This window comes from Culex quinquefasciatus, chromosome 1 (genome assembly GCF_015732765.1).
Source record: "Culex quinquefasciatus strain JHB chromosome 1, VPISU_Cqui_1.0_pri_paternal, whole genome shotgun sequence".
Taxonomy (NCBI): domain Eukaryota; kingdom Metazoa; phylum Arthropoda; class Insecta; order Diptera; family Culicidae; genus Culex; species Culex quinquefasciatus.
In genome coordinates this window covers 30,860,534-30,885,826 of record NC_051861.1, presented here as the reverse complement: position 1 = coordinate 30,885,826, position 25,293 = coordinate 30,860,534, and the positions used below count along the sequence as shown (strand labels likewise).

General features: G+C 34.7%; 1 protein-coding gene across 2 annotated transcripts in view; it reads right to left on the bottom strand.

Annotated features, from left to right (window-relative positions):
• LOC6051047 (solute carrier family 22 member 21) overlaps positions 1 to 25,293 on the bottom strand; it is a 76,635-nt gene that overhangs the window by 17,763 nt on the left and 33,579 nt on the right. For both annotated transcript variants that reach the window (XM_038266998.1, XM_038266997.1), the window contains exons 4-6: positions 24,922 to 25,084; positions 20,318 to 20,494; positions 20,116 to 20,265 (exon numbers count right to left, since the gene is read on the bottom strand). In XM_038266998.1, the coding sequence (XP_038122926.1) occupies positions 20,116 to 20,265; positions 20,318 to 20,494; positions 24,922 to 25,084 (490 nt within the window). The remainder of the gene's footprint in view (positions 1 to 20,115; positions 20,266 to 20,317; positions 20,495 to 24,921; positions 25,085 to 25,293) is intronic.

The window sequence follows — 25,293 nt, the reverse complement described above, 5'->3', positions numbered from 1 at the left end:
ACAAGCGTTTATGACATGCGCCAGTGACAACGCACACCGTGGTTTTGGTGTTCTAGTTTCGGTACGAGCCCATAAACCGAACAAAGCAGGCGCAAAGCAAAACCGAGGTACAAGTGAACCACGTGTGCCGCACAGTGCAGGGACGCTTGCCATTCAGCATCTACGAAAGTGAGAGGGTCAGAGATAGCTATTTTTACAACCGCACCACGACACACTCAATCGCAGGTACCTTAGGTAGGGGAAATTCTCGTATCTTTGGCAGGTTAATCACTCGCTCCTAACTCCATCCAATTTGCTGATTTTCACTATTTAAACAACTTAATTTGCAAAACTTTTGATATAAACTTGCTTGCTCACTTCTTGTTGAGCTATTTATCACTCGATTTCAGTTGAAAACGCTTTTAATTAGCTTTAATTGAATGTCAAAGTTCTTACCTGCCAACATTAGAGGCACGCTGGAATTAGATGCTGTTCCCCTAGATAGCCATTGGCGTCGCGAGCATTGAAAACTTTGAAAACGATATAAACGATGAAAAGCTTAGAAAGCTCCTATTGGAATCCAATGAAACCGGTGAAATAAACTTACGAAATCACGACAAAATGAAGCCTACCTAAAGGCGATTTTAGGAGCACACGGGAAACAAATTGTTTAAAGCCGGATGAAAGTCCTAAGTCACAAAAGTTTTTGCATAAACATTGGACAGTTATGCGAAAAACGGACAGAGCAAAAGAAACCGAAAAGCTACGATATCTTACATGTTGGAGGAAACATCGGTAGACAAGCTGCTACAGACGAGTAAAACTCGAGCCACAAAATATATGCGCCAGCATTCTCGCGCCAGTATTCCAAGCTCAACTTGACGCAACTTGTCGACTTGGCGACGAAGCGTCGAAAGTCGATGCAGTGTGATTTTTTTAGCGAAGATGAAAATGACGTCCAGCCATAAAGTAAAACCTATACCTTTCTTTAGTAAGAAAGGCAAAAAGTAAATCGTTCTAAAAATTGATCGGGATTGCCGATCGATGTTAAATTTGTTTCAGATGTTCACTCGTGGTCTGTACTATGAATGTAGGAAGAAATTTCGAATAAAATTAGAAACGAAAAATGTTGGCGAAGGTTATCAGGTGGGCTTTTACCTTTTTTTAGGGATTTTTATTTCTTATGGAAGGTTAATCAAACGGCTCTAACTCCAGAACCATATTATGAAACTGAATGAAAATTTGGGAGGTTGTTGAGCTCGAAAAATGCAATTTTTGAGATAAATAAAAGATATGAAAATGAAAAAAAAAATACCATATTTTCATTTGGAAACTGTGTATTTTGTTGAAAAGTCTGACCAAATCCGAAAACAGATGCTCGAACAGATTCAGCACACTAGCTTTTATCTGCATTCAGAAGAATCAAAATCGGATTTAGGGGAGTTTAGAACGACGCGTGACAAAATTTGGCAAAATTTTACCACACACGAACATCACTCGATCTCCACGGAATTTATTCTCTCAAAATTCGAGGGTTGGAGATAGACGAGTTCTATCAAGATGAATTGATAGAGCGTCGAAAATCGATGTAGTGTGATTTTTTTAGCGATTTTTCCGACTAAAATTCACGAATGTTTCATATTTTAACATTGTAAATCGGACCTATAGTTACTGAGATATCGACATTAGAAAATGGGGGTTTAGTTGGGTGAGACATAGAAATTATCAATTTTCTTGTTTTCAACCCTTTGCATGGCAATATCTCAGCAACTAAGGGTCGTATCAACAAAGTCCGAAAAAGTAAAATATATAGAATTTTCTCAGCTTTTAAAAAATATTTTTTTCAAAAGTGGGCAAACATGGGCACAATTTTTAAAAAATCAATAACTGCGACTTTTTTGAAAACTTGAAAACGGTGCACTTTATCAAAATTTCACTCACTCCATAACTTTTTTATTGCAAATTCAATTTTACATCGAAAAATGAAATTAAAAAAATTTGGCGACCAATATTTCGATTTTTTTTTTTAAATTGTATTGATTCAAAAAATCATAACTCGGTCAAAGATTTTTTGCCTATTCTGGAAATTTCGGAAAAGTTGGCATATGATGTCCTCTAAAACATATCAAAAATAAAAATAAAAAATAGAGTTTTTGCAAATCAAGTTTTAGTGACAAAAAGTGAAATTAAAAATCATTAAAAAAAAATTATACCTTGTATAATTTTTTTTCAGTGTAGTCCATATCCATACCTACAACTTTGCCGAAGACACCAAATCGATCAAAAAATTCCTTCAAAAGGTACAGATTTTTGAATTTTCACATATCAATTTTGTATGGACTGCTGCCAAATTTGTATGGAAAATTATATGGACAATCTGATGATGCAAAATGGCTTCTTTGGGCATACCGAAGGCACCAAAAAAGTTTCAGCCGGATTAAAAAAATACAGAAAAAATCGAATGACCGAAATCTCAGAGAATTGCTCACATGTATGTAACCTCTTAACATCGAAAACTTATGTTGAAATTTTTTGCGACCGATATTTAGATTTAAAAAAACAGTATTGATTAAAATGAATGACTCGGTCAAAGATTTTTTGCACAACCTGGAAATTTCTAAAAGGTTGGCATTTGATGTCTTCTAAAACAAATCAGAAAATAAAAATATATAAAAATAGTGTTTTTTTTTTTTTTGCAAATCAAGTTTTAGTAAGCAAAGTGAAATTGAAAATCACCAAAAAAAATTTTACGTGTATTATTTTTTCAGTGGATTTCTTATTCACACCAACAACTTTGCCGAAAACACCAAATCGATCAAAAAATTCCTTCAAAAGATACAGATTTTGGAATTTTCATTTATCATTTCTGTATGGACAGCTGCTAAATTTGTATGGAAAAACTAATGATGCAAAATGGCTTCTTTGGGCATATCGAATGCACCAAAAAAGTTTCAACTTGTCTAACAAATACAAAAAAAAAATAATGACAATTCTCTCAGAGATAGCTCAGCTGCAGTTTGTCTGTATGTGTTATGTGCAGTGACGTTTTTAATAAACTAAGTTACACGATGTTAGGAAAGAAGTTCTACAATTTTTATTATCTTTAGTAAGAAAGGCTCCGTTTCACCCCAGATGGGATTTAATCGGGTTTGTAGTGATAAAAAGTTAATTGGTGTTTTTTTTTAGAGTGTAACTATTTTTCCTCAACCTTAACTTTCAAACAGAAAATTACTTCCCAAGATAGAGATTTTTGAATAAATAGGGAAATCAAAGATTGTCCCATCGCAAGGCTTAATTCTAAAATTGAACTTATTTTGACCACGGTAATCGCTTGAAGTTTGTATGGGAAAAATCGTCAAAAATGTTTGGAGAAAGGCCACTGTTTCAGTTTTTTAACCTGTGGAGGGCGCAATAGTCGTCCAGTATTTATCAATTCTCAGATGATCTTCATTAAATTTGAAAATACTTTCCCAATGACACCCAATGATTTTTTTATCTAAAATTTAATTATCTTCGTGGTTACAGTAGATCGGTAATGGCAGAATGTAGATTTTATATTGATTTGTTTGTGTATGGATCGATTTTTCTCGGTTTTTACACAATCCAGGTAAGGTAAATAGACATTCGATTAGTGAATATTAGTTTCGGTAACGAGTAGAGGGTGACGATTCTCGAGATTTTCAATTTCCCGGGAATCGAGAGTTGAATTTGGCCATTTCCCGGGAATTCCCGGGACCCGGGAGTTTTTTTTTTTTGACTATGCCAATAGTGCCAAAAATGTAAAATGAAAAGTAATAAATGTGTTATTTTCAAAGAATTCAGTTACAATTATTTCATACTAAGTCTATGAAACGTTAATCTATGTAGCCTCATGAGACCTTGTGATTTTTTTTCTGAATCTGCAAATACAAAATCGTTATTTGAGCTTTTTAAGACTTAAAATTGTAGTTTAAAATATTTACGAATCTTAATTCGCACTTAGTGATTTTACAAAAAGTTTCACAAACTTGTTAATAGATGTGTGTAAAAAATAAAATTAGTATAGCTTATATATATAATTTTTCAGTATCGGAAATTTGGCAATATGATAAATAACGACTTAAAACAACAAATTAAACTGTATTTTTTTTAATTTCTAAGGTCAACTGTAAATATTCATTGAAGATATATTTAGTAATCAGGAAAACCCAAGTTTTCAAAAAAAAAAACTAGGTTATGAGGATTGCTATGCTCTAGAGAAGATAAAGAAATTGAATTTAACTTGAAAAAGCTTTCACTCTTAGAAATAATTTAGAAAAATATTTGTAATTAAAACATTTGATTTCATTTCAGGGGTGAAACTGCTTAATATTTTTAAAGTAAATTTTGGGGTCCAATTTTTTTTTGCTTCTTTCAATAATAGTTATTGGAATTTTTGACAAGCTAAAATTTACACTTTCTGAATAAGAAGCTAAGAGATAAGAGAAGCATTGGTTTATTCGAGCTTCAACACCGAACATTGAACATTCAATGTTCTAAACCAGGCCTGCCCAACCTTTTTGGCACAATTTTCACATTTTTGATCGTCAAAGTTACAATTGTTTATTTTTGCATGGTTTATTTGATGGTATCGGTTCCCAGATGACCAGTGAACATAACTTTTCCAAAAGTTAGAAAAAATATTTATACAAGTCGTTTTTATCTACATTTTACGTCAAAAATCAATCCGGGCCCGCGGGCCTGACCTATTTTTCACTTAAAACTTACATAAAAACGACCTGCAAAAATTTTTTTCAAACTTTTGGAAAAGTTATGTTCACTGGTCATCTGGAACCGATTTCATCAAATAAACCATGAAAAAATAAAAAATTGTAATTTTCACGATCAGTAATGTGAAAATTGAGCCAAAAAGGTTGGGCAGGCCTGTTCTTAATAATTATGAATTTATCAAATATTTTTCTGATTAGTTTATATAATTTTGCTTCTATATTTATAAGTTTAAAATTTCCCGGGAGTCTTGACCGAATTTCCCGGGAATCGAGAGGTCCAAAAATGGTCGATTTCCCGGGAAATTTTTCCCGGGAATTCCCGCTCGTCACCCTCTAGTAACGAGTTGCATTTCTAGAGTTTTTTTTTTCAAATAGCTCCTATAAACAAATGAAACACAATAGCTTATAGGACCCTTTAAAAAACAAGTTAAATAGAGTTGGAAAAAAATGAGGAGCGCAATTCCAGAAAACACCCCATCAATTTGATAAATTTAAATCATGTAATTTATATGACCACTAGTTTGACATCTGTATCAGTTAACTTCAGTTCATTTTGCGTATTAAGCTGTCTTAATAAAAACGATAAACCACCATAAAAACTCGTATGTTTTTGCAATTGCAAAGCAACATTTCACTTTGGCAAACTCAGTAAAGTTAGTGTAGCATCGTCCCATCTTTGCTAACCATTTATCAAAGACAATTTCAAGGCCGAATACCAAAACGCACGCAACATACACAACAACTGCAAAATACAGCAACTGCCCAATTTCTTCCAACCCAACGGTGTGCAAAACTGGTTCCACAAACATGCCCTGGCGAGCTCGCTCAATCTGCAGCAAATCTACCGCTGCAAACATTTGGGCAAATTCACGCTGGATTACACCATGCTGCGACATCAGCATAATCAACTGGTTCAACTTCCACACCATAAACAGATCCCGCCGTGCTGCGAACGCCACGTAAAATGAGTGAACCTGCTCGGGGACGACGTAAATCAGGTCGTGGCCCTGCTCGTCGTAGATCGTCTCGGCCAGCGAGTAAGCTTTTTCTTTTGGCTGGAGAAAAGCGAATTTCCCTTCTACGAACATTGGATCGACACGGTTGGGGGGAAGTGGTGCAATACTTAGCTTTGCTTTAAGTTTCTGTAACGTCTGATCTCCAGTTACGTGCTGCAAGCAGTTGTAAATGTAGGGCGTTGTAATGATGTCTAAATTGGCTTCCAGAAGTTTGTTCAGCGAGTCGATTTCTTTGACGGTGGGAACGTTAAGATTCTCGATCAAGGAGCCCTGCAAAATGTTGTTGAGAATCATTGCGGAGATCATGAGAATCACCGCCATGAATTGAAGTCTGGTGTTTTTGAATGGTTTGGTTGCAAAATTGAACAGCATTGCTAAAGCCATGAGAAACAAGTGGGAAACCTCAGTCTCTGGAGTTGGTCCGGATAAACATCTCTTGAAGATTCCAACTAGAATCAAGGTGATGCAAAACACCAGCGCCAATAATCGATAATAAACCCTAGTGGCGGAAAGGTACTCTCCATGACTACTTTCCGGTCTGCGGTTCTTCGGAACGGCGGCCAATATCTGGGTTTGTCGGAAGGGTGTTGTAAAAACAACGTTGCTAGCAGATGTGTTATGAATCAACTGTGGAAAGGAGTTGATGTCTGCGATGCTTTCTAAAAAGGAAAAGAAAAAGCTTTACATGAACCTAGGAATGTTAAGTTGATCAACCATTTCGGTAACCTCCAACGGTAAACCTGCAGGATGCATTGATTATTTTGAAAATTTCCCTTAAAATGTTTACACCTGCCCAACTCTTTTTGTAAATGGAGCCCTGTTGTGCTGGATTTGTAATCTAAACAAATGATTTAATAAGTAACTGTTGAGCAAATTACCACCAGCAATTCCTCACCCTAATCGAATATCCATCTAAATTATTCAATTTACGCAAATTGGTCGCTTGTGTCTGCATACGAGTTTCGACTGCCAAGTTGTAAAACCGCCCACTGAACGGATTGTACATGCACCATACGAGTTTGTTTTGATAGTCAAAAGACGCTATAACCATGTCGAACAGTTTGTATTTTGCCCAAGCAAATTTCAACTTGGCAACTGCCTCGTCGTACGATCCTCGCTTGAAAATGAACAAACATCTTGCCAACGGGCTGATCCTCTTGACCGTTTCCAGAATCAAACAAAAGTCTTCTGGGGCATTGATGAACACCAGATATGCTTCCGCGTGGGAATTTCTAAACTCTTTGGAAAGCTGAGCACCCATGTTGCCCTTCGTTATGTCAGTCAACGTGTAAGACATTTTCATTTGATTGTGAGAAAACCTCAGATAAGATGTCACTGCGAGTGGGCCCTCATACCTTCGAATATTGTACATGTGAATTATTTTCACGTTCTGAAATTGTGTGCTACAGTAAGTATTGGAATATTGTCATGGTAATTTTAGTTAAGCCCAATAAATAAGAGTCAAAACTTAAATCCCGTAACATTACCTTGAAAAATTTATCAACAAAATTGACTGCGGCTTGGCTGGTGAGCTGTCCAGATTTCACAACACTCGATTCCAAAAACGAACCAGTCACCGGAAACGGGTTGCAGAGAAAGTACAGCAAAATCAATAAATGAGGTCTCATTGCAAGCGAGTAGAATTTGCTGTGATCTTTTCCAATCGGTGTCTGTAGTCCAAATGGCAGTATGACTGCAGGTTGCAAGTCTTAAGGTTTTTTTTTTGTTTTGAAATAAACTGCTAATGGACCAGAGCTATGCAGAGAACGTTGTTTAACATGCAACAAACAAGTAACACTGTTCAATGATCTTTGTGGAAGTTTTTCGTTTGTGATTGATGTACCGTCAGTGGGGGTGACATTGGGTCAAAGTGATTTTTTACGGATTTTACCTTTTCTCAGGTTCTTCTCAATGAAACTGAATTCTGTTAAAAGGGTTGTGTAGGGGACATCTTAAGATGACTACGCTGAAAAAATCTCGTTCCTAGAGCAAATCCTGTTATTTTGACAGCTGTCTAAAGTTGAGGTACGTTTTTGGCCAAAAATGACCTCTTGAAAAATCATTTTTCTAAATAATTTGTTGGGATTGCTCAAAAACTACCCAAATGTTTGAAAATCTCCACTTCAAACATTGTAGCATGTCAATACGATTCCCTCGAACAAGAAACACTGTTGGATGACTTGTTTTTACCATATCGCTGTATTTGAGCATCATTTTAGTTTCATTTTATCCAATGTCACCCCCTCGAAGGGGTGAGATTGAGTCAGTTTTCAAACTATTGGCAATTCAATAGTATTTACTAATCTTAAGTACCGTCAGTGGGGGTGACTATGGGTCAAAAAACGACACACCTCTCGTAATTACTTAATAACAAAAACAATTTAAATAACATCGAAAATCTTTCAAAGTAGATTTGTTCTTAGATAGTTTACTAACATTTTCCCAAAATATGGTGGATTTTAATGAACACTACCTTAAATGCACAACCCTTTTAACAGAATTCAGTTTATTTGAGAAGAATCTAAGAAATGGTGAAAACCGTAAAAAATCACTTTGACCCAATCTCACCCCCCAGACCCAATGTCACCCCCACTGACGGTACTCAAATCTTAAATTTTTAGTTACGAGAAATTTGTAATCCTGTTGAATTTTGTTATTGATGCGTCATGATTTTCAGTCTATGATAGAACCATGAGGCAAGTTTATTTTTAATTTTTCTTACTGTAATTGCAAAATAAAAGTTTTAAATGGTTTTTTGAAGCCAAATGAATAATTGAAAAGCTTTTAGTGAAATACATGCAATAATTTTATTCAAATGTTTACGTTCGAAATGAAAGTGTTTGAGGACTGTTAAAATGAAACTGACAAAAAATATCTTTTTAACTTTACCATCTTCTTTTTAACTTCTTTATAAGTTTAAGTAGACAAAACATGCCATTTTTTGAGCTGTATTACGTGGCGGACACTTTTAAGGGTTCTTTTTGCCAATGATAATACGACTTCTTTTGACAGTATAATTTTGCTAATTTACTTTTCTTTGTTTTTTTTTTATTCAGATGAAACTATGTCCAATTTTGCAACATTAGTTTTTCAATCCAAGTCTCTATCCAAATTTCTTGAGAATGGATTTTCCGATTGATTGGGTAGGTACACGAAAACAAAAGCCAATATTTTTTAATATGTTTAATGGAACTAAAACATACATCTTCTGAGCCATACTACGTGATGATGCAAAATCTGGTTTAGAAAAGCGCACTTTTTTTTTTGAAAAATCGTTTGTTTTGAAAAATATAGAAAACCTGGACAAAAAGATATTTAAATCATGTTTTGAAAACATATCAAATTCGCCATCGAAAAATACTAAGCATTTTTTTTTCATTAAAAAATCATCATTTTCAAGTTACTTCTTTGGGTATAGCTTTTCTTTTCGTTTCTTTGCATTTTTAAATTATTTCTTCAAAGAAAGCACCCCTGAAAAAAATATGATTGAAAAGCAGAAGCAGGCTTAGAAAATCGGGCAATTCGTTTCTACACGGAGAAAAAAGAGTTCCCAAAATCGTGAACAAGCGTTCATGAAAATGGGAACCACGAACAAAGTGTTCAAATTCCATGGTACGATTTCCAAAAACGTACCATGGAATTTGAACACTTTGTTCGTGGTTCCCATTTTTATGATTTCTGTTCAGATTTAAGTCATTCGTTTTTTTTTTTTGTATTTTTTTTGTGCCTTCGGTATGCCCAAAGAAGCCATTTTGCATCATTTGTTTGACCATATAATTTTCGATACAAATTTTGCAGCTTAAAAATAATGTATGAAAATTCAAAAAATTGTAAGAAAATTCAAAAAATTGTATCTTTTGAAGGAATGATTTGATCGATTTGGTGCATTCGCCAAAGTTGTATATAGGGGAGAGTGGGGAGACTTGATCCCCGGGGAGACTTGATCCCAAGCCTGTATCTCGTTAGCATGTGAGTAAAAAATGTTTAAATTGAGTTATACACATTTTTCGAAGAAGTGCCGCAAAAAACTTCCAAGAGATCTTTTTTCTTTGTTTTGATAAGTATAGAAAACACTAAAAAAATATTCGAAAAAATATTTTTTATGCATGAATTGTTTGATAAACATATCAACTCCAAAACCCTTACACATTTGATGTTAAATTGATCGTCATACTATTTTTACAATCAATTGTATAAAAAAGTGCGTTTAGGGAGACTTGATCCCTGCATTTTTACAGTCACAGTACAGTCAAGATTAAATAATTTGGCTGGGTTTTCGTACAAAGTTTCCTTTAGTATAGTTGTACATAACTAACTGCAGTTTGAACCATTTTTCAAAAGTTTTGTAAACAAAAATTACCAGCTTTTGTAAACATGCTCAATTTTGGTCTAAAAAAGATAATTTTAAGTTTTTAAATATTTTACATGCTAAACTTGTTATATTTTGAACACAAACGTACAGATTTAATGTGAAATTGCTGTATCTTATAGAAAATTAAAAGTTTGGATTAATAAGAAACATTTTGCTTAAGATTTCTTCAAAATGTTGAAAGGGGGATCAAATCACCCCCAATATTTTGAAAATGCCGGTTTAAAGTATTTTTTAAAACTCTTGGCATTATTCTAAGAGTTTATCTGATGAAATACCCTTATCAGCCAAACATAGTTGAATGTTTAAGTTTTCAATTCATGCAAAAAGAAGAGAAATTGACAGAGTTATGTGCGATACAAAAAAGGGGATCAAGTCTCCCCACTCTCCCCTATAGATAAGGTCTGCACTAAAAAAAATGATAAACGGTAAAAAAATGCTGATTTTTCATTTGATTTTTTGGCACATAAACTTGATTTGCAAAAAACACTTTTTTTATGTTTTGATTTGTTTTAGGCGACATCAAATGCCAACTTTCCAGAAATTTCCAAAATGTGCAAAAACCGAATTAGACCGAACTTTTTGAAAATAGCAGCGTTTTTTTTAAATAGTTCATATTTTTGCGCCCTTTTGAACAAAACTATTTTTGAAAAGCTTTGTAAATTTGCTGTATTTTGCATCTTAGAACTTTGTTTTTACGACCTTCAGTTGCTGAGATATTGCCATGCAAAGGTTTAAAGACAGGAAAATTGATGTTTTCTAAGTCTCACGCAAATAACCCACCATTTTTCTAATGTGCAATATTCGTAAAATTTGGCGATCTTTTCAAAAACAATATTTTCAAAATTTTGAATCAAGACTAACATTTCAAAAGCGCGTAATATTGAATGTTTGATTCTTTTGAAATGTTAGTCTGGATCAGCAACTACAATTATCCCGCCTGAATATTTATGCCTCAAATACAACTGCTCTTCTTTCTTCATCGAAACTCTCAGCGCCGAACATAGTCGAACACGTTTTCGTGTTAACACGCTCGCGATTGACATTTTCCTTTTCTCTCTCATTCCCGCTTCCACGATCATCCTACCGCAACAGCGTTTAACCACAAAAGCCGCCATAAAACCAATTTCGCAAACGCAATTTGACGGGACGTCATGCGTGGTCGGATCCTAATCGCAATCTCGCGTTCTCTCATTGCAGTTTGTGGAGAGATTGAGAGACTCAGCGGTGAGAGCGCATAGTCGAGGAAAAGGGGAAGAGTGATAGAGAGAGAAAGACATCGCTGGGAATCACGAGACACAAGAAGAGATCTCACAAGCTATAGTGACGGCCACTATACTCTCGGATATTTTTGGTGCAGAGATAATCTATTGATAGCATTGTTTTTGAAAAGATCAGAAAATTTCACGAATGTTTTATCGACATTAGAAAATGGTGGGTTGTTTGGGTGAGACTTAGAAAACATCAGTTTTCCTGTTTTTTAATTTTTGCATAATAATATCTCAGCAACTAAGGGTCGTATCAACAATGTTCAAAAAAGCAACATATAGATAATTTTGTCAGCTTTTCAATTTTTCTTTCAAATGTGGGCAAACATGTGCATTAATTTAAAAAAATGAAAAATTTCGACTACTTTCAAAAAAGTGACCTAAAAATTGCTATATCTTGAAAAAGTTGCACTTTATCAAAGTTTCACTAAGGTACTTTTTGATTGCAAATTTATCTTACATCGAAAAATGAAGTTGAAAACATTCTGCGACCAATACTTCTATTTGTTGTAGAAGGGATTCTCTGACCGATTGGGTGTCTTTGGCAAAGTTGTAGGTATGGATAGAATTACACTGAAAAAAAATGATACACGGTAAAAATAGTTTTGATTCAAAAATTTATAACATGGTCAAAGATGTTCTGCACAACCTGGAAATATCTGAAAAGAAATTTAAAAAAATTAAAAATCATCAAAAATGAAAAATAGTGTTTTTTGCAAATCATTTTTAAGTGACGTAAAGGGAATGAAAAAATCACCAATTTTTTTCTACCGTGCATCATTTTTTTTTTCAGTGTAGTCCTTATCCATACCTACAACTTTGCCGAAGACACCAAATTGGTCAGAGAATGCCATACATTTCCATACCCATTTTATTATATGACCCCCCAAATTTAAATGGAGAAAACCTAGTCATGTAAAATTGCTTCATAGGCAATGTATGGACAAAAGTTTCATTCAAATCAACAAAAAAAAATACAAAGAAAGGTCGATTTTCGAAATCGTAGGGAACCACTCTGGAGCAATGTTCAGAATATCGACAGCCAGAGAGCCGACTGTAGATGTATTTGGTAATTTGATACATTTTATAGGCTATCAACGACTTAAATTTGATTCCAATGTGGTCGCAAAACAATAATTTTATATCAAAAGTGAAAAACTAAAAAATACGGGCTTTTTAAAAAAAGGTTAAAATGTAAACAAGGTTTTAACTCATACACTTTAGACAGTTCAAGTTTTGAAAACGGTTATAACCGGCTTTAAGAAGCCCGTTCGAATAGGGTATAAAAAACGAGTCGGGACTGTAGTTTTGTTCAAATATGAAAATGCAAAGAAAAGTTGATTATCAAATTCAGTTTATAACTCCCGTCAATTCAATGTGCGAATTTAAACTGTTTTAATATAAATGATCAACCACCATACAAATTCGTACGATTTTGCCTTGCAGAGCTCGGCAAATCTCGAGCTGTTTCTTCTGATCTGCGCTGAATAAAGGTTGTACACGAATTCAAGTGCGAAAGTTGCAATGCTTATCACGTAAGCCATTACTACAAGAGAAAGCAACTGCCGCAGTTCTTCCAGCCCAATTGTATTCAGTGTATAGTTCACTAACATTCCTTGTCGTGCTCGATCTATTTGGAGCAGTTCAACCGCTCTAAACATGAGTGCAAATTCACGCTGGATTACGCCGTGCTGGGACATTTGTGCGATTAGTTTGTTGACTTTCCACACGATGGAGAGATCGAGTCGTGCTGCGAATGACACGTAATAAGTGTGGACCTGCTCGGGGACGACGTAAATCAGATCGTTTCCCTGATCGTCGTAGATCGTCTCGGCCATGGAGTAAGCTTTTTCTTTTGGCTCCAGAAAGGCCGTTTTGCCCTGTACAAACGTCGGGTTCTTACGATGCCCTGGATGTGGGGCTATTTTTAACCTTGCTTTAATTTGCTGTAACGTCACATCTCCTGTTACGTGCTGTAAGTTGTTGTAGATGAAGGGAGTTGTAACGATTTCTAGATCGGTTTTTAATAGTTTGTCCAGCGAATCGATTTCTTTGACGGAGGGAACGTTAAGGTTCTCAATTAGAGAGCCCTGCAAAGCGTTGTTTACAATCATCGCAGAGATCATGAGAATCACTACCACTATTTGAAGCTTTCCGTTCTTAAAAGGATGCGTTACTGCATTGCAAACGATTCCCAAACCTGTACACAGCAAACGGGAGGGTTCCGTCTCTGGAGTAGGCCCAAATAACTTTCTTTGAAGGGTGCCAACTAAAGCCAATCCAAGGCAAAATACTAACGACACCCTGCGATAGTTTCTTCCCATAACGGTTCCGTATTCTGACAAACTGCTTTCCGAGTTTCGATTTTTTGGAACGGCGACCAATATTTCCGATTGTTTGATCGGTGTCAAAAAAACTTCGTTTCTACCAGATGTATCACGAATCAACTGAGGTATCGAGTTAATGTCTACGGTTTTTCCTGCAATAGAACAAAATAATCTTTACGTCAATTGACTCAACTCGAATGTATTTGCCATAAAAACCTCCAACGTCAAACCTGCAAGATGCGTTGATTAATTTCAAAATCAGTTTCAAAATGTTTACTCCTGCAAAGCTCTTTTTGTAAATGGAACCCTGAAGAGCGGGATTGGTTATCTAAACGAAATTGAATGAATTAATTAAAAGCTGTTGAGCATTTCCAGCAGCAAGTCCTAACCGTGAACAAATATCCATCTAAATCATCCAGTCTCCGCAAATCGGTCGCGTAGGTTTGCAGACGAGTTTCGACTGCCAAGTTGTAGTGCTGCCCACTGAACGGATTGTGCATGCACCATATGAGAGAATTTTGCTCACCAAACGAAACGATGACAATGTCAAACAGCTCGTACTTCTTCCACGCAAACTGTAACGCTTCAACCGCCTCGTCGTACGATCCTCGCTTGAAAATGAACATGCATCTTGCCAGCGGGCTGGTCCTTTTAATCGTTTCCAGAATCCAAGCGAGCTCCTTTGGTCCCTTGATGTACACCAGGTAAGCTTCTGCGTGCGAATGCCTTCTGGTTTCTTTGGAGTGACGAGCAAAAGTTTTTCCAAGCGCGATTTGAGTTACCGTGAACGACATTTGCAGTTGTCGGTGAAATATTTTGAGATAAGGGGCAATTTCGATTCTGCCGTCGTGTTCGCGAATGTTGAACATGTGAAGAAATTTAATGTCCTGAAAATATTTTTGAAGGTAGATGTTGACTCTGACTCCAACTCCAACAATTTGCCATATTAAATAAAAATTCAAAAAGCCCTTTGGGTATTTAAGTCGAGATTTTAAAAATCTTAAAAAAATCAAGAAGTTGCACATGTTTTGCTCTGAAACAATGGTTTGCAAGGTATCATAAGTGAATTTGAAAAAAAAATAAACATTTTTGGTAGTTTTCATTCGTAGCAAGGTTATATCTCTGCAAAAGGAAGGTTGGATCAACAATGTATAAAATCAAATTGTATAGAATTTTCTCAACTTTCCGAATATATTTCTGTGTCAAACAGATGGCCCCTATTTCAAGCATCACACATAGACTTGTTGAATATTTAAACCTTAAAATGGCTATAACTCAAAAACGGTGCTTCCTGTTAAAATTTACAAAAGTACGTTTTGATTTAGAAAACAACCTAACATCTATCCATGGACTTTTTGTGAGTATTTTTGATATTTTCCAAAAAAAAACTTTTTTTTGCAAGGCATAGCTTGGCCATCCGAATACCCTATAGCTCAAAAGATGTTTTTTTGTCTACTAAAAGAACACACATCAAAAAGGGTATAGTTTAAAAAAAATCAAATTTTTGTGATGAAAAATTAAACAAACGGGTGATTTTCCAGTTGAATTCAAGGGTTTTATGAAATCCATGTATAAAAATAACAAATTTAACGAATATTTTCTTCATAATGTGTCAAAAGTAAATTTGATTAGTTTCAATTGAAAAACTTGATATTTACTAATTTAACATTTCATTTGAACTCTTATATTTAAAACGTACACAAACAGAGCAATTCTCTGAGATTTTAGTCATTTGATTTTTTGTATTTTTTAATCCGGCTGAATGTTTTTGGGTGCCTTTGGTATGTGCAATGAAGCCATTTTGCATCATAAGTTTGTCCATTTAATTTTCCATACAAATATGACAGCTGTCCGTACAAAAACGATGTATGAAAATTCAAAAATCTGTATCTTTTAAAGGATTTTTTGTTCGATTTGGTGTGTTCGGCAAAGTTGTAGATATGGATGAGGACTACACTGAAAAATTAGTGATCCACGTTTAAACAAATTTTGATGATTTTTAATTTCACTTTTTGTCACTAAAACTTGATTTTCGACAAAAAACTTATTTTCTGATATTGTCAAATGCTAACTTTACTAAATGAATCTTTGACCGAATTATGATTTTTTGAATCTAACTGTTTTTTTCTACTTTATTTTTCGATGTTCAATCGAGTTTTCAATCAAAAAGTACTTTTGTGAAATTTTGATAAAGTGCACCGTTTTCAAGTTATAGCCATTACTAGGTAACTTTTTTTCAATGTTTAAATATGAAACATTCGTTAAATTTTCCGATCTTTTCGAAAACAATATAAACATTGTTTAAAATCAAGACTAACATTTCAAGAGGGTTTAACATTCAATATTACGCCCTTTCGATATGTTAGTCATGTTTTTAATTTGGAAATCAAGTTTCAGACGTTTTAGTGACATCAAGTAAAATAAAAAATCACCAAAATTTGTTTTATCATGCAACATTTTTTTTTTTTTTTAATGTTGTCCTTATCCATACCCACAACTTTGCCGAAGACACCAAATCGATCAAAAAATTCCTTCAAAAGATACAGATACAGAAAATGGTATGGACAAACTAATGATGCAAAATGGCTTTTTTGGGCATACCAAAGGCATCAAAAAAGTTTCAAACGGAAAAAAACTCAAAAACTAAAATTTCAAAAAGACCAATTTCCTGTAGAACAGCTCAACATTATAACTAAATTGTTATAGGAACTGCATTCTGTTTCTTTTAGCGTCTTCAATAAAATGTGGTGCTTTCCAGCTCATTCTAGTTTTTTTTAAAATAGGAACATCATTGATTTCACATAATCTTTTCTTTATTGATTTCATTCATTAATCGTTTCTTGTGTAAAGTTACTATCCGAAGCTGAAATGTAGACTATCTTTCAACAGCCGATTGTTTCAGTGTAGGGAGCAGAGTTTGCAAGTGCCTCAAAATTCAAGTAAGTCAACTGAAGGAAAAAAGTTACAAAATAACATTCGAAGAAAGTTTTTTCTATAACGTCATGGTTCGAATTCCCGGACGCTTCGAAACCCGGACACCACTTATGTTTTATCAATTATTTTGATGTAAGTTTGCATAATTATTGTCAAATCTGTGTTATTTGATGAATTCTTAAATCAATTTTCATTTCAAATATGTTTGGACGCTGTAGCCAATGCTAAAACAATTAAATTAAATTAAATAAAACAATGAGTTCACCAAAACTGTGAAACATTTCGCTGAAATATTTCATAGTTAACAGCTTATTTGAGACCTAAAAAAATGCCATTCACTTAAATTTCAGTTCAAATTTGTGCGATTCATAAGCAAAATCGAGTGCCATGAATTCGAATCAAAGATGTCCGGATATCGAATCAGCTTTTATCAGTGTATGGGATTCGAAGCACAACAAGTCATTTTAATTTTGAAATTCCGATGAAAAATTGTTAGAAAAGACATATTTTGCATGCATTCTCCTAAAGTTGACTCTTTGTACTACATTCTGATGATATTTCTACATTTCCAACTTTTTCCATGAATTTTGCCAGCGATAACAGAAATGATATGCTACTAATTGGCTGGATTTCGAATCATGACGTTAATTTCAAAATATTATTAAGTTTTTTTACTGTTGAATTTAACTGTATTAATAAGAATTGAGCTTTTTTAAAAACTTTTTCTTTTAATTAAAAAATATTATATTTGATATTTATTTACTTTTTTTGGGCACTTGAGGTTTAAAATGTTATTTTAACTCTGTACAGCCCAAATTTTTTTTTCGATTTTTTTTTATTTTCCCGTGTTTAGGAAGTCACTTTGAGCGACTTTGTTCCACGAAAAACTTTACTCCTCGTAGGGGAAATTCTCGTATGTTTGGCAGGTTAAGCACTCGCTCCTAACTCTATCCAATTTACTGATTTTCACTGTTTAAACAATTAATTTTGCAAAACTTTTGATAGAAACTTGCTTGCTCACTTCTCATTGAGCTATTTATCACTAGATTTCAGTTGAAAACGCTTTTAATTAGCTTTAATTGAATGGCAAAGTTCTGACCTGCCAACATTAGAGGCACGCTGGAATTCGATGCTGTTCCCCTAGTTTATGTTTGTTTTTGGAAGCATTTGGCCTATTTTACCACCTCCTATCATAAAATTTTGCCCATCTATTTTTTCATGTTTTACAGTCACTTTTTCAATTGTTTGCTTGTTTTCACATTTTCTGCTATAAAATGGAACCATTGTCATTTAAATTGTAAGAAAATGCGTAGAACGTACATACTTCTTTTTACTTAAAATATAACAAATATTAGTAAAAACATAGCCAAAGTTGACCCCTAAAAAATTACCTTTTTAAAAACATTGGCAAAGTCACATAAAACAAGTAAAGCTCACAACAATAACATTTTCTAAAATTGTAAGAGTTCTTTTTTTTCAATGCTTTTAAAAATCAAATATTGATTGGAAATGGATTTGTTGGAAATGGACGGGGTTGAGTTGAAGAGGGTTTATCATAAAAATCAGTTTTTTCCTAGAAAGTGTTGCATAACTGAAAAAAAATCACTGCGTGGATGTGTAAAATATCATAAGGTACCGTAAACCGGGGTGACTTTGATAGGATTTCAATTTGTTTTTGGAATATTTTCCAACAGGTAAGGTTTTTCTCAAGATTATTATTTTTAAAACATGTACTGGGGTAGGCCACACAAAGTCCATGCACTATTTCGGAAAAAAAGTTGTTTCAATAATGTTTAGAAAAATAGCTACGTTAAAAATTCTTAGTTTAAATTCCGGGGTGACTTTGATAGTCATAGTTTTTCTTGTTGAAATCATATTTAAGATGTTCAAACTTTATTTGTACATTAAATGTACCATCACTAAAGTAGCTGATATAGTTTTTAAGAAAAAAAAAATCAATGTTTATGATTAGTTAACAAAATTTATAAGCTTTTTAACAAAATACACATAAATTTTAGGTAAAATTGTTAAAAAGTCGGAATTTTGTCTGAAATTTGTTAAAACTAGTTTTGTTTATAAAATTATCGATTTATATTGCATTTTATACTGAATTTAAAGCACAAATCACAAATTTTCACATTTTGTATAAAATTTGTTCTACTGAAAATGCCTATAAATCTGGAGATTTTTTTAAATTATTTTTCAAAAACACATATTATTTGTTATTTACAAACTTATTTAACCTTCTCCTAGTGGAAAATTTTCCAAAGAATCCGCAAATCCATTCCGCTCTCCGATTCAAAATCATGCTCATTGAGAAAATTATTACACTTTGAGAAGCTTAAAATAATGACTTTCATCAACATTCTTTAACTATGGTAAACTTACTTTTTAAACTTTTCAAAATTTTATGAAAAGTTCATTTTGATGTACTTTGAACACTTCTCTACCACGGTCAGTATGATTCTAAACCATTCCGTACGTATTTTAATTGTACTCTTTATTTTGCGGAAAAATTGCAAACCTATCAAAGTCACCCCGTTTTACGGTATACAAAAATCTTTTATTTTAGAATTTTTTACGCTCCGTGATATTTTGTTTATTTTTTCGGGTCCCCGTGAAAACTGCATGTTTTCAGCCATTGAATTGAAAAGTATTTCTATTCGATTCTGTAATTTTCGGCGTTGAAAATATGGCCGATGCAGAAAATATATTTCGTAACAGATCTGGTAGCACTCCGAATTTTGCTACTCTTTCTTCTAGCCAAATTGTGTTATTGAAAATCGAAAGATTTCAAACAATTGAGCAGAATTGGGCAGCATTTCTATTTACAAAAAGTACACGGAAACAAAGTGCAATCTAGTTTCAAATTTACCGCAGCATTTCTGTTTACAAAAAAGTACAAAGAAACAAAGTGTAATCAAGTTTCAAATTTACCGTATTACCTTGAAAAAAGTGGACATAAAATTTACAGTGGCAAGGCGCTGACGATTGACGGGTTTCACAACACTGGATTTCAAAAAAGAACCGGTCACTGGAAATGGAAGCCACAAAAGGTACAGTAAAATCGATAAATTAAACCTCATTTTTTTCCTCAGATAAAAACAAACTGTGCACTTTTTCAGGCAATATTTGTGGTCTAAGTGGAAAAAGGACGTTTTTTAAAGCAAAAGAACGCTCATTTTTATGAGTTGCTTCAAATGTTACGTGATGAATATGGACGAAAACAAGGCTACTTAAAAGCTTTTAGTGTAATGGTAGGTAGGTAAATTGATGTAAGTCGCACTGTCCAGCAATCAACTTCAACCAAATTTCGGGACAATGCACAGAGTAATCAGCCAAACAAAACGTGTTTGTTATTGTTTACATTGCGTGCGTTCGTTTTTGTTTATTCAAGGTCAAACATTAAAACGCGTTTTTCTCGGAACGTCGAAATGACGATGACGTCGATTTGTTTACAAACTAATTACTCACTGCGGGATAAAGATAAACAGGAAGATCGGTATGGTGGTGAACATCAGCGCCCAAAACCAGTCCCGGGTGGCCCAGAACACCATCGGCAGGATGCAAAGCCCCACGGTCCAGCCGATGCACTGCATCATCGAGATGTACCCTCGGCGTTCACTGAAATCAAGATTTGCTGTAATTTACTGTGAGGGATAAAACCAGAACTAACCTTTTCGAAATTTCCATCGCGATGATCAGGGGAGCCTGGAAGATCGAGTTGGCCGTCAAAGATCCCAGCACGGCCGCTATGCTGAACACCAGATAGTAGGAGGCCGTGAACATCGAGATAAGTCGACCGGCGGTGATGATCAGCACGCTGAAGTAAAACACCGGTCGGCGACCCAACCTGTTTTCGGAAGGAGAGAGAGAGAGGGAAGGTTTATTAGTGTCAGCTACCTGAAAGTATCATGTTTGTATCGATTCTCAAACTTCATGGCAAAGGTTTAATCCAAACAATCCTTTGAACAACCTGGTACGAAATCCACCCAAACATGGGGCATTTAATTGAAATGTACACATACGCTCAAAGTGTTTTCCGGTGCCTCAAATAGAAAATCCACCCGAAACGATCAGCTCAGACCAGAAGGCAAAACGAAACCAGCAGCAACAAAAAAAATCCCTTCTGGCAAATGGAAACCGAATCCGGCCTCAATTTGGAAAATACAGTCTTCTGCTGGTGGAAAACCCTCCCCTTCCCAGACTCACCAAACTAACCATACTCGATTAGAGGTGCAACAAATACAGAGCGTGGTGTGGAGAGTGAAAAAAAAAGAACTTTAGGATTGCATGGATCCAACGAGACTGGCAGTCGGTGGTCAGTACCATCGTTGCCGTTGTGCTAGCTTATCACAAAAAGCACTGCTTTCAAACAGTAATTTGTACGACGTGTGGCAAAAACTGCCATGTTGCAAAATAGTTCAACACTTACAACATGGTTTGGTGGTCTGGTGGCAGCAAAAAATCAAGAGAGGGAGAGAGGAAAATTGTCTACGAATTGGTGCTATACATTGTACACAAGAGCTGATCTGTAGCCATGGTGGTTCAGACACACCGGAAAAGGGAATCATAGAAGGCGTCGAGCCGACCGAGGTGGTCAATCGGATGTGATGCTGTTTTTTAGAAAGGATTTCCCAATAACCCGAGGAGAGGGATGTTTCAATGTGTCAGTTGAACGTCAGCAGAAATTTATGATTTTTTTAACAGAAAAATAAATAATCATCAATAGAGAGAATCCAACATTTGAAAGAAATTGTTAAATATTTTCGAAATTGGTTTCTGTATCAAGTTCATGTTCGAGACGAGATTTGTCTGATCAAGCCTTCCGGTCTAACCTTAGAGGTTAGGTCGTTAGCTCAGTCCAGGAGTACAATCCAAAGGTTGACAGTTTGAATCCCGAGGCGGATCGGAGCTTAGGGTTAAAAACCCGATTTAATCCCACCAGGGGTGAGATAGAGCCTTTCTTACTAAAGAATATAACTTCTTTCAATTCATAACATCGACTTTGTTTATTTGTAACGTCAGCACAAAAGATAGTGACATGATACAAAAAAAATTATGATGAAAGCAAGGTATTAATTAATTAATTAATCAAACAAGCGTTTATGACAAACGCGAGCATATTAAGCCTCCCATGCGCCAAGGACGACGCACACCGCGGTTTTGGTGTTCTAGTTTTGGTACGAGCCCATAAACCGAACAAAGCAGGCGCAAAGCAAAACCGAGGTACAAGTGAACCGCGTGTACCGCACAGTGCAGGGATGCTTGCCATTCAGCTTCTACGAAAGTGCACCACTACACACTCAATCGCGATACCTTAGGTAGAAGGCCATTGGCTTCGCGAACATTGAAAACTTTGAAATCGATATAAACGATGAAAAGCTAAGAAAGCTTATATTTGAATCCAATGAACTCTGTTAAATAAACTTACGAAATCAAGACAAAAAGAAGCCAACTTTTAAGACGATTTTAGGAGCACACGGGAAACAAATTGTTTGTAGCCGGATGAATGTCCTATGTCACAAAAGTTTTTGCATAAACATTGGACAGTTATGCAAAAAACGGACAGGGCAAAAGAAACCGAAAAGCTACGATATCTTACAAGTTGTAGGAAACATCGGTAGACAAACTACTACAAACGAGTATATATCGAGCCACAAAATATATGCGCCAGCATTCTCACGCCAGTACTCGAAGCTCAACTTGACAACCTGTCGACTTGGCGACGAAGCGTCGAAAGTCGTTGCAGTGTGATTTTCTAGCGAAGATGAAAATGATGTCCAGCCATAAAGTAAAGCCTATACCTTTCTTTAGTAAGAAAGGCAAAAATGGTTGGGATTGCTCCAACGTGTCAAGCCTTCGTACACCTAGTTTCGAGTAGGAATCTCGCAATCGAAAATTGCAAGGTATAGTGTAGAGCAAACAATTGGTTTCTTATTTGACTTTTTATTACCCAACATTTTTTTCCCCCAAAAAGGATGTTTTATTTTCGTATTTATTTTTTCATATTTTTGAGTGGACCAAAAAAGGCATCATTTCCGATCGGCCATTTGGCGGCCATGTCTGTTTTAGTAAAAAAAAACATTCAAATCTTGATTCAAAATGTTTTAAAAAAAATGGGTTTCTTTGTGTTGTTTGTACATTTCACATATAGTGGTTATTTTTATTCATTTCAGTTAACTATTTCTTGACCCGGAATTCAGAACCATCATTGGTCATTGGCCCAAACGTGAAAGACATCATCTACCACCTTTAAAAAAGTATGATTTTTAAAAAATAAGAGATTTTTGAAAAAAAGTTTCAAATATATTTTTTTTGTTTAATTCGCAAAATTTTCAAAAGCTTCATAGAACAATTTTAATGATTCCCGCCTTTTAGAGTCGTTTAGGCTGAAATAATGAAGAGCAGTTCTCTACGGAATCGGTCTTTTTTCTTTAATTTTAATTATTGCATTTTTTTATCCAGCTGAAACATTTTTGGTGCCCAAAGAAGCCATTTTGCATCATTAGTTCGTTCATATAATTTTCCAAAAAAAAATGTCGAAAACTAGACAAAATAAAACACATAGGGGAAATATACCCATTTCAATCACACTAAGTCGTTCGTTTTCCGCTATTAAATCAACATTTTCAGGTGTATCAACAATGATGAGTTTTGCTTGCTCACTTTTATTGTTGCTTTTTTTTACTTTGGAACAGTCAAAAACATTTTATTTAAGCCAGGGGTGCCCAAAGTATGGCCCGCGGCCCAAACGTGGCCCGCGAGGTGATATTTTCTGGCCCGCGGACCCATTTTGAATGATCATGTAAAATGGCCCGACTTGTAAAGTGATTTTATCCTTTTTTTTAAATTAAGGTTTATTTTAAACTTTTATAAGCGAATCTTTTTATTTTTTTGTTAATATAATCTTATGATTTATCAATATTTTGATCCCCACTTTAGAATACAAATAAATAGTTAAAAAAAAATTAAAATTAAAAAAATTTCACACGTTTCAATCGTCAAAACTTTTACCAAACAGTTTTGGAAATATTTAAAAAACGTTTGACTTAGGTAGAATTCTGTAATAGTTGCAAAAATAGAAGTTTTCTTTATTAATTTGCAAGTCATAATGACCCTTTTATGAACTGACCTTCAAACTTACATTGTATTTACTTCTTTCGGGATTCGAACTTATTACAGTGAGATGACGAATCTGGTTGACTACCAACTGATTCATTCAGAAAAATGTGGCAATCGGAGGATTAAGTTTGTTGCAAATATTTTACTAAGCTTCCGTCGATCAATTCATTCCTCCCCCATTATTAAAAAATTGGCTCGAAAAACCAGAAGCAAAAATATATTTTCAAAAAACTTCAAAACTTAAAAAAAAAATTAAGTGTGATCAGCTGAAATTAATTTGATTTGCATTCTTTTGCACTTAGAATCATTTGAGCATGTTTGGATTTGTTAAAAATAATTTGATATTTAGTGTATTTTCGATGAAATAAATGTTGAAATTCTGGCTCTCAACAATTTTTCATTAGCAACACTTAACTTATAGATAAAATTACGCCTTTAGATGAATTGTTCAATTGTAATGTCACCATTTTCAAAAAATATATATATATAGTTTTTTAAACACAAGTACATTCAGCTAAACACTTTTTTTTTCAAATATCTGAAACAACAAAATTAACAATACCGACAGAAAACCGATATTTTGTGGTTTCTATTATTTTGAATTGACATTTTTTTTAAATTACAGAAAATCTTTTAAATTAAAATAACGTTATTTATTTTTTAATAACATTTTTTGTAAGTTTTCATATGAATAAGTGTGATCCGGCATCAAAATTCCAGCATCCGACACACACACAGGCATTTGTTCAGTTTTCGATTCTGAGTCGATAGGTAAACATGGATATAGGTCTACGAGCTGTTTTTCAAAAGTTCATTTTTCGAGCAGGATTATTGCCTTACCTTAGTGAGGAACGCAAAAAAAACCATGAATTAATAAATTGTTAGCTTAAAATCTTACATTTCACAAGAACTTCTACAAAAATGTTTTTCTGCTCAACATCCTTCCAGTCAGGAAGCCCACCACCTCTCTTTCGGGAGTTTCCATGGCTGTATGAATTGCAACAATTTACCATCAAAAGAACAATCCTGGCAAATCAAGCGCACGCTTCAAATCCCTTTTCGTACTCTTCTGTTCATTTCTGTCTGATTTGAGGATTTTTTTTTTCTATCTATGAAAAGTTGCTTGATGTAGAGTACACAAAAAAAAGTACTCACGTGTCTCCCAGCTGGCCAAAGATGAACGTCCCCACGAGCTCGCCAAATCGGTTGTACATGAAGATGTTGGTTTCCCGCTGGCCCAGGTCACAAACCCAGTCGTTCTCGGTGATTGGAGTTCGATCGTAGTACGTCCGATCGTAGTCGTAACCGTGGACGCAAGCTGTAAGAAATTGTAAAATTTTAACAAATTTGATAGTTTGGCTCGGAATATTCCTCCCTGGGAAAATCAATTTGCCAAAGTGTTGCTGTAAACATTCCAATAAACAGCCATAAAAGCTTGAGCAGATGAGCCGCACCAAAAAGGGGTTTTACATCCATCGTTTGCATGATAATCCAGTTTGGGACGGCGGCGGGTTGAAAAAAAAGGCA